The sequence below is a fragment of the Labrus mixtus genome, chromosome 21 (genome assembly GCF_963584025.1).
Source record: "Labrus mixtus chromosome 21, fLabMix1.1, whole genome shotgun sequence".
NCBI lineage: Eukaryota > Metazoa > Chordata > Actinopteri > Labriformes > Labridae > Labrus > Labrus mixtus.
This window is the reverse complement of record NC_083632.1, coordinates 13,482,518-13,502,059: the sequence shown is the minus strand read 5'-3', so window position 1 is coordinate 13,502,059 and position 19,542 is coordinate 13,482,518. Positions and strand designations below refer to the sequence as shown.

General features: G+C 42.5%; 1 protein-coding gene across 9 annotated transcripts in view; it reads right to left on the bottom strand.

The window, feature by feature from the left end:
* LOC132955346 (rho GTPase-activating protein 23-like) overlaps positions 1–19,542 on the bottom strand; it is a 73,939-nt gene that overhangs the window by 15,200 nt on the left and 39,197 nt on the right. For 2 of the 9 annotated variants that reach the window (XM_061028170.1, XM_061028171.1), the window contains exons 1-7: positions 16,623–18,110; positions 8,973–9,164; positions 5,449–5,479; positions 5,185–5,280; positions 4,520–4,598; positions 4,359–4,419; positions 1,330–2,770 (exon numbers count right to left, since the gene is read on the bottom strand). In XM_061028170.1, the coding sequence (XP_060884153.1) occupies positions 1,330–2,770; positions 4,359–4,419; positions 4,520–4,598; positions 5,185–5,280; positions 5,449–5,479; positions 8,973–9,164; positions 16,623–16,838 (2,116 nt within the window). In that variant the 5' untranslated portion in view covers positions 16,839–18,110. Of the gene's footprint in view, positions 1–1,329; positions 2,771–4,358; positions 4,420–4,519; positions 4,599–5,184; positions 5,281–5,448; positions 5,480–8,972; positions 9,165–16,622; positions 18,111–19,542 lie in introns of those variants that run through there. The other 7 variants (XM_061028169.1, XM_061028168.1, XM_061028165.1 and 4 more) reach the window with 6 other exon arrangements.

The window sequence follows — 19,542 nt, the reverse complement described above, 5'->3', positions numbered from 1 at the left end:
GATGCAGAGGAATCACTCAGGCCACTTTTTACCAGTTTGTAACTTCTTCAAAATGCGGCTGTGCATTTATTTATGAACTCCATTAATGCTGTCCTCCTCGCATCCTGGAAAAGCCTTTTTGTGGATGCTTTTAAGAAGCACCAAAACACTGTGTTCAGAAAAAAAGCAAAGAGAATCCTCGTGGTACTTTGAACATGTTGGCTGCAGGTCCATTTGTGTTTATTTGTGATGGTTAATAAAAAGCCATAAAGGCCCTGACACACCAAACAGACGGCAAAGAACTAGTGGCAACAAAGGCTGTCTGTGGCGTCGCTAACCACCACGTACGTTCTGAGCATGAGTGAGAGGAAATAACTCTCCATGCCAGCAGGTGGCGGTAGTCTGTTGTTATGATACAAGAAGACCTTTTTCACACCGCTGTCGCTCACCACTCTTATTATAGGTAGTCTACTAATGGAGAATAATATCTGATAAAAAGTTGAAAATGGCGCTGGCGTTGTCAGTCCTTGGTCTTTTAGTGGAAAAAGAAAAGAAGAGGCAGAGGAGACAAATAAGAAGAAACCGCACTAATGGGTGAAAGCATGGATACTACAGCGGCATGCTCAAGGGGCTTTCCTGAACCTGTGTCGAGAGCTGGAGATAAATGAAACCTCCCAACAGCCAATCAGAGAGATTCCTCTCACCGACGTTGATTCAACATGTCGAATCGGCCGGAAAAAGGCTGACAGGGGCCGACGGAGCCGACACACCACAAAAACTAGGGCGACGACCACTCACCGACGGTTGAACTACGTTTCACCCGTACACATCACAATCACACACTGATGACAGAGGCTGCTACGTGCTAATCCCATTCATACACATTCATACACATTCATCCGCCGCTGACGCCTCTGAAGTAGCAGTGGGAGCAATTCAGGGTTCAGTGTCTTGCCCAAGGACCCTTCGATATGTGCCTGCAGGGGCTGGGGATTTAACCCCCTCGGTTGAGAGACGACTGACTCTACCACTGAACCACAGCTGCTCAAACAAGTGCAATGATAAGCGACATAAGAAAGGCATCAACTCTAAAGTCTTGATTTTGAATTGTGGTCAACTAATTCTGAGTATTTATTTGTCTTTAATTGTGTTTCTTTGCTTTTGGTCTGAACACACCTGAAGCTTCATTGTGTTTAACTTTTCTCTTTTTTTCTCTGGTTTTATTTCCACCAGGTCCGTGAAACACCGCAACCAATTCAATTCAAAATCCATGGCATTATCAGAACATGTTAAAGGTCAATTTTGCCACAGCTGCATAAAGTCAGTTGCTACAGAGAAAAGGTCACTAACCTATGAAGGGAATAGAGGACAGGGAGTTGAATGCATGCTGTGCCAGGCTACCATTAGCCCTACGGTTGGGGCCGGGCCCAGAGACTGGAGAGGGCGTCCCTGGTGAGGGTATCAAAGCAGGGGGCTCAGGTGACTCCACAGGTGAGGCATAGTGAGGATGTCGGAGGGCCTGAACCGGGGTACGACGGCCTGACGGCGGCTTCTGCCTCAACACCACCTCTTGATTGAGGGAGATGGGGGAGATGACCTCCCTGTCCTCACCGAGTCGGGCTCTCTCCTCCTCTGACGCAGACAGGGCGGGGGTCGACTGAGGCCTGGGTACCATCCCACCATCATTTCTGCTGCCAGGGCTCCAGTTGAGGTGGGGCCCGCTGTAGCCGGGCTCTCTGAAGGAGTGAGCCTGCTGGAGGAGGTGGCCGGCTTTACGTGAGAAAGAAGGGCTGTAGCTTTGGTAGCCCACCAACTCTTCACCTTTTACTCTTCTGGTTTGGGGTTCAGCCACCTGTTGACCTGGCTGTCTGCCACTAGGAGATGCGGTGGAGGCGGCTGTGATGGGGCTCGTCACTGCGGTTTGGTGCTGATGCCCTGCTGGGACTCTCTGGTCTTTCTGCTCATTGAATTTTTCGGTTTGGGATCCTTGTGAGGAGTGATCGTAGCGTGATGAGACCAGAGCAGAGGCTTGTGCGAGTGTTTCCACAGAGCGCCCGTAGTTATGCTCGTACTCAGCGTATGCTGCCAGCAGGTTCTCAGAGCACGACCTGCTGCCTGGTCCTGATACCCCACCCCAGCCCCCTAACCAATATGAATCATGGGAAGCAGCGGCCGTCTGGTGGTGGTACAGGAGGGTTTCTCTTCTGCGTTGCTCAGCAGAGATCGTGGGAGCAGGTGCAGGTCCGGGGCCGAGAGCCAAACCCAGCCCTAGTTCTGCCAAACGGTCCTGAGATATACTGCGATGGCGAGGAGACATAGACTCGGCAGCCTCAGCCTGGCTGTAGTACCAGTCCGACAGAGCCTGGTGACAGAGGGCATCAGCTCGAGTGCGGGAAGATGCCGGCATGCTGCTCTTCCGTGGCGCAGGCAGGGTTGCAGAGGCGATTGCAGCGTTGTGGTTAGCGAAGTGAAAGTCCAGCGCACTGATGGCCGAGGAGGAGCGGACGCGGTGCCGACCCGACGGAGCAAAGTAAGCACTGGAATCCTCGGGACCCCCGGACCAGCCGGAGGTGGGGGGAGAAACATTAGGGGGCCGGTTGTCCAGCGGGGATGTGGTGGGGCCGGGTCGGCACTGCCAATTGTCCAGGGGAGTGTGTAGGCCGTCGCTGGGCGGGGGCGCAGCGGGGCTGGTCTTTGTGGTGGGGTAACAGAGAGGTGGGGGCTCGGGGAGGTTCTGGGCCACACCTGAATATGGCTCATTGCCTTTAAGGTAGGCATCCTGGGAGTACGCCTGAGGATAAAAAGGGTTAGGACACAATGTAAAACCTGACAAAATGACACAAGAGTAAAGGTGAGGGAGCAGATCGAGGAGAGAGAGGCTGATGCATCGTGCACCATGCAGCTTTACTTCTATCTGCATTCACTAAACTAATCTAAAGCACCGGGTTTTAATATTCAAACTAAGACAAATGCTGAAGAAAAAGTTCTGCAGTATAATTCAATCCAGCCTTAAAGAAATAAGTAGTCATGTTTTTAAATATCGACATATCTATATTTTTCTCTTCAATCAGAAGACCAAACCAAACAACGCATCGTGTTTGAGACATGAATCTGAAAATAAATCTTGAGAAATATTTTTGCAGTTGGACCACGTTACATTAATGTACGACCGGGCCCATAATCAAGTCTGTCACGTGCTGAATGATGATGTTACCTTTTAAACTCAGGGTTTTACCTTAGGCCCTTTATCAGACTATCACTGACTTCATTCGAATCCTTAAATACAGAACACTGAACGCTGAAAACATTTTGTCTCATCACCAAGTTAAATTAAATGCCTCTCTAGTAGACATTTACTTTGTAAGGGTTGGTGTTAAAAAAACGATTTGCCCAATACGTTGAGGATTTCTGGGAGTGTTTTCAAAAGAGCCATAGTTTAGATCAGAACTGTCTAATAAAGTAAATATCTTTGGTGTAATTTTAGTCGACGCCTCCTTCTCTCCTTGTACCCCCTTGTTTTCTAACAAGGCTTTTGTTGTGAGACGTCCTCTCAGTTCTGATCCAATAAAGTTTAGTAGGAACATTAACACTAACACACCCGATGTGAATAAAGCAGGACAACATGACTTAATTTTAGTCAGTGAGTGAAGCTCATTGGTGTGTTTTTAAGAAGAAATAAAGTACATCAGGCTTGACAAAGAAAGGTTTATAGTTTGTTACACTTTTTTATATTTGTCTGCATTGAAGTCTGCACATGACATTTGTTAAGCTTAAGAACATTTTTATCAACATTATTTCTAATAAAAGGCTAAATTTGAGGTGAATTATGACCAAAAATGTGAACAATAATAAATGTATTTATTCATATTCTAAAAAAGTAAATCCTAAAAAAAACTTGCTCACCTTCAGTAACTTCTATGGGTGCTGAATCCTCAACCAAAACAACGTATCGAAAGTATTTCAGTACAGCATGCCAACATTTTACATTTCCCCCCAACAATGTATTTTTTATGCTGCAGACATAACGGGCAAAGCTCTTCTTGAGTGGCTTCAGGTAAATAATGAATATATTCTCAGCATGTTTATCAAAAACCACTCGTATGAAAATGATTTCTCAATGTTTATATCCTTGTGTTGGTTCAAAGGCCTCCGTTCATTACCTTTCTATAATCCTATCTACAAGCTCATATCAAAGTCCTTCCCGTGCATGCACAATAGTGATTTCTAAAGTTAAACTTGAATTAGTACATGAATCCTTATATAAATACACAATCCATGTTATTACATAAACACCCTAGCTAAGTGCTAACTTTGGCTTCACACAGCAACAAGGTGAGAAGGGGAGGAGAGCAGAAAGAAGAAGAAAAGATAATACTCACACTTACCAACTGCAACACATCCTCGTCTTTTGGCATAATGGAAAGCTCCAGAATGTTTTCACTACACACAAAGATATAAAAAGATCAAAATATCATTACAACACGCGCGACGAGTCGGATGTGATCATTAAATATATTTTATAAACGCTGAAGTCTTTTACCTGTTCTGGATGAGCGCGATCACTTGAGAGTAGGTTTTACCTAGGATGCTCTCCCCGTTCACCTTCACCAATCTGTCCCCTGAACACACACACACACACACGCGCACACACACACACACACACGCGCGCGCGCGCGCGCACACACACACACACACACACACACACACACACACACACACACACACACACACACACACACACACACACACACACACACACACACACACACACACACACACACACACACACACACACACACAAAAAGCAGTCAAGTCAATACCTTCTCTTTAAAGGAAGTGTTAAAACATTCAACTATCTCATGAAGGAGGCGCGTAGGATGTAAAACAGTGATTCAGTCCCTGTGGACCTTTTGTAAGTGTTTTGAGACCACACTTTATAAAAGGTGATGCTGAGCAAGAGTAGTAGGATTTTCTATTTTCAAGAATAGACTCTCAAAATGAAGAAAAGCAATCTGATGCAGAGTAGTTTTTCTTTTTTAAACCTGTTGCTTATTCATTGAGTTCAACTTAGCTACATTTTTATCTGCATCTTTTTGCAGCCAAATCAGGCTGATCAGATTCATATCTCAACACCAAAGTTTGCCGCTTTGTAATGACCCTGAGCTCTGCCATCATAAGCTGTGTGTGTATGTGTGTGTTGTCTACCTGTACGCAGCCCAGCTTCTTGGGCGGGCCCACTGTCTTTGACACTCTTAACAAAGATGGTGTCCATCGGCTCCAAACGAGCCTGCTGACAACCTGCTTGAACACAAACAAACACTATCAGGTTATGTTTTCACACTTAACCCTGAATCCAAATTCAGCTGACACGTCCACAAATCCTGAGTACATGAGTGTAAGGTCATAGATACAGAAGAGCTTAGTATAAAGACACTCGTACTGATCAAACAAACATAAACAAACACTCACCTTTTCCAGTCGCATTTCCATTCTCTTCATCCTGTGGGAGAGACACAGAGCAGCTGTTACAGGTGTTATAGCAGAGGAGGAGCACAAGGGGGCGCTGCTAAGCTCACATTCACTCTGCAGGCCTGAGTGACTCCAGCTGTCCTCCAACCTGTTGGGCTGTTTTTCAGACGCCTGATTTACAATTAAAATGAGTGTCTGTCTGAGTGTATCTCTTTTGACACTGTTTCCCTGTCTATCTGTCTATCTGTCTGTCTGTCAGCCTGTCTATCAGCCTCACCTTACTTCTCACAGTCTGTCTGACTGTATGTCTGAAATGTTTACTTCTGTCTACCTGTCTGTCTCTATCTCACTATATTTCTCAGTCTGTCAGTCTTAAAGGGACACGTCACCCATTTGCATTAAGCTTTGTATCATTAGAAACCTGTTTTGAATGGTTGTGCGTCCTGCCCTCATTTTCCCCTGAGACGGGAAATCTTTGTATTTTTAACTCTGAAAAGGAGCCTCCGATGACGCAAAAATCGTAATTTTGCGTCATCGGAAGCTGTTGTGGTTAACAGGGGTGAAACTACAACACTAGTTCCTCATGTTTTCGACCACTGAAGCTACAGACCAATCACAGATCAGTGGGTGGGAACTCACTCCCAGAATCGAAACTTAACGTCCGCCATATTGCTTGGTAGCTATGCTAACAGGCTCCATGGAGAAAGATGATAATGGCGAAAAAAGCTGATATGGATGAAGGGGATTTTGAAGGTCTTGTGCTCAAATCGGATGTTCGTGGCTATCTCTATAAGCCGCAATATTGGCTGCTGCAGACAGGCCGGTCTTGTGTCGGCGGTGGTGAGGAGGAGGAGCCCGGGCCGGCTCGAGCTGGGGTGGACTGGTAGTGTCGGTGCTCTCAGAATCAGTTGAGGAAACGGCCGTATGTGTAGTCTGTAAATACAGGACCTTAGTGGGAGTGGCCTGCGTGCATTCTGGGAGTTGGTGTCATCAACATAAGCCAAAAAGACAGTTTCTGCCTTTTTCTTTGGCTAAGAAGGCACCAACTTCAAAATGTATTTCACATTTCTACTACATATATGACCCAATGTCAATACAGATTCATGTTTCAACGGGTGAAGTATCCCTTTAAGTTTTTGTATCTACCTGTCTATCTCTTACTACTTCTCTGTCAGTCTCATCCATTTCCCAGTCTGCCTGTTGGTTTTTGTTTCTATCTGTTTGTCTGGCTGTCTGACATTACAACTTATAGACTACGGTACCTGTCCTTCTTTCTAACTCTAATTCTCACAATCTGTCTCTTTGCCTGTATGCCTGCCTTTCTGTCTGTCTCTCTGTTGGTCTGTCTCACTTTATCTTCCATAGTTTGCCTGTCACCTTTCTGTCCCAAAGTCCATCTGTCTCACAGCCGTTCAGTGTCTGTCTCACAGTTGTTTGAATTTTGGTTTGAATGATGGATTTAATGATTGTATGTATTCATGGTGTCCTGTTGTAACTTCATGTTGTCATGTATATAAAGTTTGAGGTTGATTTTGAGTCTTTGTTCTCTGTTGTTTCTTTTCACCTGGCTGCAAAACACAGAGACAATAAAGTCAAAGTTCTAAGTTCAACAGTCTGTGTGTCTGTCTGTCTGTGTGTCTGTCTGTCTGTGTGTCTGTCTGTCTGTCGTGAGGCTTCGATGCTTCGCTGAGTTAGCTCATTCCTGACGCAGACACACAAAGGACTCTGCACAGTCGGCGGCTGCTACACACACACTGATTACACACACAACATTCACACCGCTGCAGAATCACACACCTCTGAATTTCACCAAATGAAGATATTTACTAGATCCATTACGTCCATTCAGTCACACATTTGATGTTTACAGTACCATCGAAAGAAAATCATTTCATGACCATCTGCATACAGAACAGACCATGAGTGTACTATTTAAAAATATATATATATAATTTGCAGAAGATGAACCAATTGCTGGGGTTTTCCTGCATATAAAACTACAAGCCCAATTTTGGCATATTTTATACCTGTCCTCAAAGTCTGAAGGGAGTTTTCATTGAGAACATTATTTCCCATAGATTGAACTCCATACATGTTTCATTTATAAATGCAATTAAGGCTCTCTGTCAATGTGGTGGCAGCGCTGTATCGTAAACAGTCCTGTACATCAGAAAAGACGCTGTCAATATAACACAGAGGAAGAACGTGACAGGAAAAATTGTCCCTATAGAGAATCTGTGCTTTTTGGCTTCAGGCAAGGGTATATAATTGGGCATGTCCCTTCCAATATCCAGCAACCACTGAACTGTCCCTGCTCCTTACCAATAACTGGTTCAACAACTAAAATGTATTTTGCATCTCTCCACATGCACATGGGAATGCACGTTCAACATGCAGAGGGATCGTTAATCATGTGGATATGTAAGATGTCTACTGCATTACAGGAAGAAATTACCTTACTATATGATCAGACATTAAGGAAACATGCTGTGTTGAAGTGCTGGCTACTCTGACAACAATACAGCAGCCAGTATGTTCTCCTTCTAACTTTAGATTCTGGTCCTGAATGCTCTGGATTTGTTTGGACCAGAGAAGGTAGGTGGTTTTAAGGCACCCCACATGACCACTCCTCTGTTTGCCAGATATGAGAGCAGTTATCAGGTCAAACCAACAGGTGTTGCAGCGATGGAAGCGGGCAAGAGAACTGGTTCAGATAGAAGTGATTGTACCCGACCTAAAAAGCCTCTGCATGTTTCTAATAAGCTCCACGAGCAGAAACGAGCTCAGACTAGGATCAATATTGGGCTTTTGAAAAATGGAGAGAGGTTAGAACGCAGAAAGGTTTACAGACCGATGCAGAGCTGGCTAAATGGCAACCAGGGGCAGCTCTCTGCAATTCTTAGAATTTTGACTGCAGTACCAATTTCAAACACTAGGTGTCAGAGTTACATATTGCTACTTTAAGTCAGCGCCCTCACGTTTTGGTTGTGTTAGTGTGTCATTATGAAGCTAGGACATGCTCTAGACATACATTTCACTCAGGTAGAGAGAGAGCGAGAGACCGGTAAGTGTTCATTATAAAACAGACATGATTTGATCAACAAGTTAGATAGTTAGTGCTTGACATTTCAAAAACTGTTTTCCAAGCCTGGGGATGGCGTTAAAAAAGGCATATCTGTAGTGAACCAACTAACAAAGGTTTCCCTATACAATACAAATACAGAAAATTAATCCCCCTCTGTGTTTAATTCATAACTCTGTCAGAGTATTATTAAGAGAAGTACAGACACAGGATACCATGTGACTATGATACTTTAGATATGAAGGAAACAATGAATACGACTGCACCAGTCTTTTGCTTTGTGACTCACTGTCTTACAGTCGTCTTGTGGTCAGAGGTCGCAGATTTGATAAGATTTGTCAGTTGCTCTCAACATCACATTTTTACCAAATGACAGAAATGAATCATATGCTAATAAAATGCAGATGTTCTGTGAGTCCAGACCGGAGAGTAGGGCGCTCACCTTGAGGCTGTGGAGCGACGACTCTGGTGGGTAGACGATGAAGTGACGCAGAGTGAAGCCAAATCCCTGCAAGTTCTTCTGGACAAAGATGGTGCGCGGGCCCTGCCACGACACGCCCTCCACCTCACCCGACGACAGCGGACGACGCCTGATTTCATTGGATGCCACCATGCCATCTCTCCGCCCTTTAGCCTACAGGGAAGACAAGATGGGGAAAATGTTTTAGTCTACTTATTCTTCCATGTCCTCTTCACAGAAAAAGAAACAAAACCTTACACTTTGGGTCTTGAAGTTAGTCGTGAGTCTCATTCTCAGGAGTCGTCTGCCCCGTGACTGAGTACTCATACAAACTTGAATACATTTAAAGGAAGTATGAGTGGGTGGAGGTGGGCGTATGTGCTCTGCCCAGATCCGACCAGGGCTATCCCACCTATGCCAGGAATTTCTCAGAGACTTCCTTTTTACAAAGAGGAAGCTCTATTTTCCCCGAGAACCTCACCTTTAATCACATTTACTACCTCCAGCCAACAATGGCACGGTTAAAAATATATGCAGTCTATTAATAACAGCCATGGAACAACAGGAAATTATTAGGGCTCATAAACTCAGATCTGGAAAATCAGATGAAACAATAGACAAAGAGAGAGATTAAAAACATCCACTGTTAACTCCACAGGCTGCAGGAGGTGAAATAAATTCAGATACAAACACACTATTCAAAAATAGTGCGCCGCAAGGGACTAAACACGGATCATTTATGCAACACATGGAATTAGAACTGGTACCAGATTCTGGATCAGAATATTTGCGTGTGATTGCAGTTCAGTGTATGTGGCGGTCAACAGAAAGTGTCCGCTCCCAGGTTCAGACCCTCTCTCCGTCGAAAAAAAAAACAGTGAACAGGTGAGTGTTAAGACTGCCATCACCACAAAAACTTCAGGTGAAAACACCCACCACCAGTATCAGGTAAAGCGTAAACAATAGATACAATTAACCTGCATTTATGGCTCCTACATGCCACATTTTCAAAATGATTTTCCTGTAAAGTAAGCCACAAAAAGTATGTTTTATGTTGTCTAATTTCTCCATTGATTGATTTTCAACATTTATGATGTGCTGTACAAAGGTCCTACATGGATCAGCTTTCTGTCCACTGGTAAATCATTGGTTCACACATTTTTCACCACACATAGAAAACACTGATCAGCCTTCTCAGCAAGTTATGAAAACAACAGGACGTCTGTTTCTTTGAGACCGGAAGTTTAGAGGCGTGATTTAGGGAAACCTTCGCCTCTAAGAATAGCTCCAAGGAGGACGAGGAAGAAACACTTTCCACAAAGGGGAGCCAGTTTAGATGGATTCTTTCTTTATATGTAACAGCGGGGGGTTGGCACGATACCAAAATTTACAACTTTGATACCATAAACTTAAAGAGTATCGATATACCATGGCAACTAAAATAGAACTCCGAGCATGAGGTCATTTATTGTTTTCAATTTACAAAAACTGTAAATAAACTCCTTCAAACTGTTGTTGCCGATGTCTTGTGCAAATATAGACACATGTAAGGTTGTAAAAATTGTCAATACTTTTCACTACTACGTGTGAATCCTAGTGTTTAAAATGGGTACTGCAGTCCAAATTCTAAACATTGTAGAGAGCTGTCTCCCCCGTCCCCTCCTCTCTAGAGTCCATGCTCATGAAGGTTGCCATGTGGTGGACACTGAAGCTTCAGTGTTTAGCCAGCTCTGCATCGGTCTGTAAACCTGTAAGCAGTAGCTCAGTCCATAGGGACTTGGGTTCCCAGTGCGGACAATAATATGGAAGTTGGCCTGGTAGCTGGAGAGGTGCCAGGACACTTCCAAAGTACTGCAGAGGTGCCCTTGAGCAAAGAAACCGAACGCCCAACTGGTGCGCTCTTGCAGTGTGTAGCAGCCCCACTCTGAAACCTCTCCACAGGTCTTGTTTGTGCATGTGTGTGAGAAGCATGTCCCTAAAATAACAGAGTGTAAACCCAGTGTATTTCCCCTCTGGGATTAATAAAATATATCAACATTTTAAGAAAATAAGATGAAATTCCACAAAGGCTTTTGGCATCTTTTACAAACATATAAAGCAGAGAGGAGGGGACACTGTCTAAATTGAACAAATACCAACACATAGCTGACATATTTGTGGATTTCAAACAGTGTGAAGGAGTTTTCCTGCAATCTTTAGTTATTTAAAATAAGTAATGAACCAGAGTTGGGAGCCTATGACTTCTTCTATATTTTGGGTGCAAAACAGGCATCAGTATCGTTTGAGTATAATGATCTCTGTTTCAGAGTTAAATCTCTGGCGGCGTGAAAAACCTTTGTGTGGAATAAAGCAGTGATCATCATCTCACCAAAACCACTCTTGGGGAAAAAAAAGTGACTTGTTAAATCTAGTAGGAGGTGACACCGTCTAAATGGCTCAAATACAAGAGCAATGTTTCAGCACCCAAACATTTCTTTTGTATTTGTGCAAAATTACAGTGTGCAGGAGTAAGTAATTGAACCAAGACGGGGTGCCTTAGACTTCTATAAAAGAGGAATTGTCGTTGAGTTTTATTAATATCATATCTACATTAAAAATTCTGGTATGGGGAACAACCATAGACTGTAAATATTAGGGAACATGTGCTGAAATAATTAAATTACCAAATTAAAATAGCAGTTTTCTTTGAATTGCAGTCTGACTTTTCAAACTTTTGAGATGACCCACTCTTAGAGCGTTATTATGTAACAGATATTCTCCTCACCAAGAGAAAGAAAACAACCTGGGAGGACTCCTGCCCACTGACATTTCTCTGTTTGTGTCTGTGGGTGTGTTGGAGAGTCGTGCTGTGCAAACCCTCAGCATGCAAAGACTCATCATATATCTGTTTGTGTGTGTGTGTGTGTGAGATAGTCGGACACATTGTTGTGTTAGATTCCTCATAATGCGACATCTCTGCAGGTGACATTTCACACATGAATGAGTGTAAACAAAGAGGTGAGAGCCACACACACGCACACGCACACGCACACACACACACACACACACACACACACTCAGAGGGTGAAATGCCAACATGTCACAGTGTGTTTTATTGAACAGTTTGTTTGTTTGTTTGTTTGTTTTTTCTCAGTTCATTCAGTTCAAGACTAATCTTCTTTTTTAGTTTGAAGCATGCTGGAATCAAAAAGATGTTTAAATATTTTTTTAACACCAACGGCACAACTAACAATGCACTTTAAATAAAATAAAAAATGCATTGAATAATCATTAACTATTAGAGGCTGAACGATAAACTACTTTCTGTATCGGCTAATTTGATGTCTTATATGTGCCGATATAAACTACATTTATTCAATGTAAGTTTATTATTACATTTTATATCATTTTTTTTAATTTTTTTTATTTATAATTGTTAATTTATTTACTGTTTCAGTGCACTGCTGTTATTCTGGCCAATAAAGGCTTTTGTTAAACTGTAAAAAAAAAATAATAATAATAATAAAAAAAAGCATTTGCAGGATCAACGCAATAAATGTGTGTATATCTATCTCTATCTCTAAAGATCCGAGATAGATCTAAGATATGGGACCGATATTGGAATGTTTTTTTTTGTCCCTCTGCCTAATATCGGTATCAGTCCCACAAATGCAATATACTATAACAGCTTTTATACACAAGGGGAGGAGCCGGCCGTCCCGTCCATGTAAACACGGCTCTGACAACAACACAGCCAGCGGGACTCGAGCTTCTCACTCATTGTAGACAGTCTTGACTCAGAGACACATTTACACAGGATAGACTTGATTTATGAAATATTTATGTGTAAAATGTTGCACATTCTTCCTTTAAATGTATGAAGGAAGATAAGTGAAATGCATATTTTGCATTTTTATGGTAAGGGAGTAAAAGATAAGAATTTGAAAATCGTTAAAAATATTGACACAATTTTGTCAAGGACTCCTGATATGTATCATATCATAAGCTCATGTATCGTTGCATCCCAGCTGACTCTAAATCCTGCTTAGTAGCTCCACATGCCTCAGACCGCCTCAGAGAGAAGCTTCTGCAGGACCGGCCCCCGCTGTGCAGCTGTGAGCAGATGTGTAATGTAGGAAAATAAGCGTATATAAATCCTACTCACAAAGAAAGCCTGAGGGTGTTGTTGTTGTTAATGCTGGTCATGTGGGTAATTTGTTTTTATCATTCACACGACCTATTCATTTAAGTGAAGAGAGTCCTGGAGTGATCTTTGCTCTGATTGTTCGGCTCTTTCAGGGAAACGAGGACTTCTTGTTCGGACCAATCACTCACTCTCTCGTTGTCCGTCTCCTGCGCCAATCATTTCATTTGTGGGATTGGGATCGAGGATTGAATTGCCGACTCTCCCCTCTTGTGTTTTGAATTTATCTTGCTCGTCTGACATTTGGAGAGCAGCAGAATGAGCTGAACCGAGAGAAAGAGTGACAGAATTCATAAAGACACAAATCCACCCTGTATGCACACATCACGTAATACAACCTGACAGAGACTCTGTGTATTTACACACACACACACACACACACACACACACACACACACACACACACACACAGTCACACACAGTGGAAACGAGACGCTGGATTACAAACACAATCTACCAGCAGGCAAACATACAAAGAATGGGTAGTTATGGAAAAAGGTATGGTCCTCTGTGCATCCTCGAACAGATGATATAAGAGCAACAGTACACACACACACACCCACATATGCATACATAAGATTTTATATAAAGCTACATGAGTGTGTGTGCATCGTGAGGGCATCAGCCTCATCTCTCATCCCCTCTGCTTCTCAAAGGCCCCCCTCGGTGCCACGTTACATAACAGCCAAAAGATGCAAAACACACACACACACACACACACACACTTGAATGAATCAAACCCCACGTGCTAAATCTGCAGATGATGACGGGCTGGTAATAACCGTCCTGTTTGAATCCCCGACAATGCATGGTTATAGAGTCCCCGCTGAAGATGACACCACCTCTCACTCCCGGGCCGTATAAAGATCGAGGGCGGTCAATAACTGTATCCTGCTCCCGCTCTGACAGGAGAGGTTAAAGATGGATGGCGGAAGTCGCATCCCAGAGGAGACACACCTGTCCACAGTCATCAGATCAGACAGGCGAGGAGGACGACAGCACTGTGTGTTTGTAGAGAAGCAGTCAGTGCAGGGATTCACCACGGGAGAATTTATGAACTAGTCCCAACACTAAACTGATCCCTCAGAACAGATCAGAAATCACAACAGGATAAATCTGCTAATTGGAAGAACTGGTTGCATTTTGCTCAACAGTAGTTGAAGTGATCACTTCTTTATTCCACACCAGGGGAAATAAATGAAGCCGATAAAACTTGAACGATATCAATGCCTGTTCTGATACCACGGCAACAAAATTAGAAGTCCTTTAGGAACCCGATCTCTTGTTTTTAATTACCAGAAATTCAGAGCAAACTCCTGCACACTGTTTACTGTTCACAATTAAGACAGCTCCTCTGCTCTCCGTCTGTTTGGAAGAGACATAAACTGAACTTTTGTATCTTTATATGACGCCAAAAGGACTTGAGAAACATCAGTAGTTATCGTTGACCGACCTGTGATTCTGAATGGGTCACCGGTACCATTTTTTCATTTCAGTTTCGATTCCGATACATATGTACTGATACCTATTCTGATTCTTATTTTTTTCTTATTATATTTATTACTGTTATATATGTTGTTGGTATTATGTGTAAGGCTACACAGAGCTGTAGTGAACCCAGCATTGCATTTCATATTGAAAGAGCAAAAAACAAATAAATAAAAATGTAAATTATTCAAATAAATGTGTTTACATTTTCGGCTGGTTTAACGTGCAAACAGGAAGCAGCAACAACTGTCAGATTAAATCTTTTAAGATGAAGTTCAAGAATTGTATTTTTGATCATATAGAAGGAGCTTTTCCATCTCGTCTGAGCGTCGTCATGGAAACAATTTGTCGGCACTTCTTACAGTTCAGTCTTAATGTCTTAATGTCATGTCTTAATGTCTCATGTCTTAATGTCTCATGTCTTAATGTCGTGCGAGCTGAGAACATTTTAACCGCCCAAAGATCCACTGCATGAACAACCAGATTATCGACCCCATAAACGCCAGTGAAGATATCTTTCTTGATCCACAGTACCGTCAGTCCGATATTAATTACGTCAATAACGGACCCGATACTGCTATTGGATCACATCTGTCCCATCTCTGAAAAATAAAACTGAAGAATATGACTGTAGTGTTTTAAGACACTGGGTTCATAGGGCGAGAAAGCAACAAGCATCTGATCACCTGTTCACTCTCCTCCAACAGATACACACCTGAGAACTTCCATGTGTGCCAATCATCGATGCAAACTGTGCATGTGCAAGTAGAAGACGAGGCCTTGTTCATGTCTTTAAATTTGCTTATTTCTGAATAATGAAAAAAATAACTGAAACTTCTGGAGTTTCCCCTCTGAGTATCTCTGGATGTCAGAACTAAATTATACTGTACATAAAGCCTTTTTAGGTTTGAAAAGTTGATTTACCTGAAAAAATATAAATATATTAACGTCTGTTTCACAGTGTCAGTGAAAAGGGACAAGTGTTTAAACTTAAGTGAATAATAATCATCTTCAAATCCCAGAGCAACCTTTCAAAAACGTAATGACGTCCTGAACAAAATTAAAAACTAAACAACCCCCCTAACCTTAAATCATACAATTCAGATCAACACTCTACATTACAATGAAATAATTCCTCATAATTTTATCATTTTAGAAACTGAAAGGGTCTAAGAGAAAGAAGGCCTACTGTAACTGAAAAATAAATGACTTCTTGTGGCCCACCTGCAGTACTTTCAAAACCCACCAGGGGGCCACAGCCAACACTTTGGTCCGATATTACTACCTGAAAGTGTCCTAAAGAACTTTGCTTCCAAGCTGATATTGAAGCTGCTGCAAATAAAAAGGCCACTGGAAGATTAATAACTTCAATACACACTGCCTACACTCCTACTATCTAATTATGTTATCATGCTTTTTTTAGACTTTAGAGGTAAGGTTGTCAAAATGTTCAATACTTTATTTTTTTTAAAACAGCTCAATCTAAGTTCTTCTAACAATCATTCGCATCAAAAATGACCAAAGCTTTAAAAAAAAAAAAAAATCAACATGTATTTCTTAAAACTGGTGCGATAAGAAGAATCAGTCCAACAAAAATTCCAGGAAAACTCCTGCACACAGTGTCGATTACACACAAACATTTCAACCTTTGCATTCAGAAACATTTTAGTGCAATTTAGTCAGTGGGTAGAAGTTTATTAAAAATAAAAAAATTATAAATATCGGGTAGCTAGGACTTCTATTTTTGCTGTGTGGTATCAAAGCAGGCATCGATGTGGTTTGATTTTTACGATAATCATATTGAAGTTTAAAGCTCTAGTTTTGTGACAACCCTCCTCCTGTTACCTTTAAAATATTTAAATGATCAGGGTTGATCTAATAGTTCAAAAATTTGTGCAAATGATTGACCCTAAGCGAGAGTTATTCATGAAATGACAGTGGGGCGATGTTCCCATTCTTACCCAGGTTAAGCGATGGCGCTGTATGATCCTCCGGGAGCCCCGTCTCCTTGGTGAAGCTATGGGGGTCGGCCGAGGTGAGGCACGAGGTGAGATCCCCCTTAAAACTGCCAGCCAGATACAGCGAGGTTCAGCGTCGCTACAGTCCACCCCGACAGAGCACTGAAAACGCCACTCGTGGCCCGACGGAGCTGGAGCAACACCCGACACCCTCAGCATAGCACCTCAACATCCGTACGCACATGAACCGTCTGTGCATGCGAACGCACACTAACAAAAACCTCTGAGTGGGGTTACAGGGCTGCTGAACCCACGGGCGAGATATCCGATCACCTCGTCCAGATCCCTGCCTCGTGCATCACGGCAGAAGTTACAGCCGAGGGTAAAGAAACACACGCACGTCTACCACTCAAGTCTCACAATCAACCCTCTGAAGGCAAGTCCCCAAGTCTTAAACGCACAAATTTGTAATCCTTGGATCCTCCACAGATTCAGCTTCATCATTCATGTGTATCTCCCTTTGGGCAGCTCATTAGATCATGATTCATGCGTCTCAGAGCTTCGTGGTCAAGCCATGACGATCCAGTCCAAAACAAGGAAAAGCTCTGATTGGACAAGACCAAACTCATCATATTTCATCCAGTTTTCTCCAATGTTTCCTCGGGCTAGTCCTCATCTTTTGGTCTACATCTTTTGGGATCACCAGGAAAATCTTAACAAATCTCGACCTCTTCTCGTGCTCGTCCACTTTTCATTCAGTCCAGTTCAAAGTGACCGATGAGGAATTCTGCGGCTTCCGTAGCATCCTCACGTCCAGACCGTTACTCCCAGGACAACCCTGATTGTTGTATTAGCTGTGAGACCTCTTAGATTTAAACCGGTCCTCTTCAAAGCTGAACTGTTTCTGTGTCAGACCAGCCAATCACTCGCTTCTCTGAAGAAGTAGGTAGTTTTCTTGTCGCTTATATTTTGTGCTTCCCTCGTGATTTATGAAGCAGATCCATCCAAGACCGGTTCGATTCTCTTCCTGGACCAGTTGGACTGAAAAGGTGTTTCGTTGTCGGACCAGATTTTAAAATTGGATTCAATCCCATGCTGCCGCTCAGAGATCCAGTGTGTCCCCCTCCATGCTGGCACTTTAGTGCAGCGTTGGCTGAGGCTGACTATCTTTATTGCTGTCTAAGTATAGTTCTCTCTCCGCTCGACCATGCCCTCTCTCTCTCTCTATTCATTCTCTCTCTTTCTCCCCTGGGTCTATTTGCTGACATCCCTGCACCCTCTCTCTCTCGCTCTCTCTCTCTCTCTCTCTCTCTCTCTCAGTCACATTCCTCTCATCCCTCTGCTGCACAGTCCAGCCTTTTGGTGGAGCAGAAAGCACTGTTACTCTCTCTCCTTCTCTGTGTTTGCCGGGTCTCTCTGTCTCCTCCTTTAAGACTCACAAACCGGAGGATGATGCTGCAGTCAGCATCAAGAGGAAACTACAAGTAAAGTAAAGCTTCTAATGAATGTGTTTCATGAGTATAAGTTAAACTACAAAAAAATATATATTTGTAGGTTTCAACTCCTGAAAGTCGAGGAGTTTTACTACATTTCTCTGCAAAACATCAAAGTGATTTCTTCATTTGGAAACAAGACAAAGATGTCATCCTGCAGGGTCCGGGAATTCAAGACATTTTGTTCAAAATCGACACGACTTAGACGCTACAACCAGTGTGTGTTCATGTTTAGTTCTTAAAAGTTAAAATAAGTTCATATAAAGCCAGTAGTTTTTGTTCAAGTGATGCAAAACGTCTTCCATAAAAAATGAGGTCGAACAAAACCAAAGGTCAGACCTTATTTATGGACTAAGTTTAATTCAACTTGACCTTTTATGCTCTTTTAAGCAGGTGTAATAAAGTGGACATGCACTATCTTCAGAATCAGGCAGGTGTGTGCGCACATATTTACTTCATTTTGACGTCACCCTCAATAGACAGAGAAGAAGAAAATACACAAAGGTCACACGAGCACTTCAACTTGAGATGTGGGAGATGCGTGATCTGCAGTATGCAGATAAAAATCACTGTAGGCTTTGTCGCTCAATTTATACTGTTTTCTAAGAGTTTTCTTGATAGACGATGATCGCTGTTGGGTTCTGAGATTGCTCACATGGTATCAAGTATCCCTTCCTCCCTAAGGTTGTCAAAATATTTGATACTTTTATTTTTTACTTTTTGATACGACACTGTCTCTGTTATTTTAATGACTGTGACTATCAAAAAGTACCAAAGCTTTAAAATAAATTCAGTTTTATTTTTAACCCAAAGAGAGAGAGCCCTGTCTTTTTTCTTTTTAAGTAGATTTTTGGGGCCTTTTTGGTTTTATTGGAGAGGACAGCTGAAGAGAGACAAGAAATGTTGGGAGTAGAGAGTAGGGGATGACATGGAGCAAAGGGCCGAGGTCGGATTTGAACCCACGGTTGCTGCGCTGAAGACTATTGCCTCTGTACATTGGCGTGCACGTCATAACCACTAGGCTATTGGCGCCCCGAGAGAGCCCCGTCTAAATTGCACAAATACATCAATGATACGGTTAAAAAAAAACATTGCAAACATATTTGTGCAAAAAGCATTTAAATATAAAAAATCTAATTGTAGACTCTATTGGTGTCTTTGTTTATTCTCTGACATTTATTTTAATCTTCAGGATATTTATCAAAATGATCGAATGTCCCATTAAAAAATACTGACATGGCAGTCCCACGCAAACATTAAGTATCAGACCTTTGTCGTAAGGTTTAAACGCACACACTGTAAAAAAAAAAAAAAAAGTCTGTGACAGAGAAAGGAAATATTACCACCAAACTATCAGCTGGCAAAAATGTGTGTGCGCATCTTAAATGTGAATGCCAGACTTTGTGTGCGTGCGGTTGTGTGCGCACGTG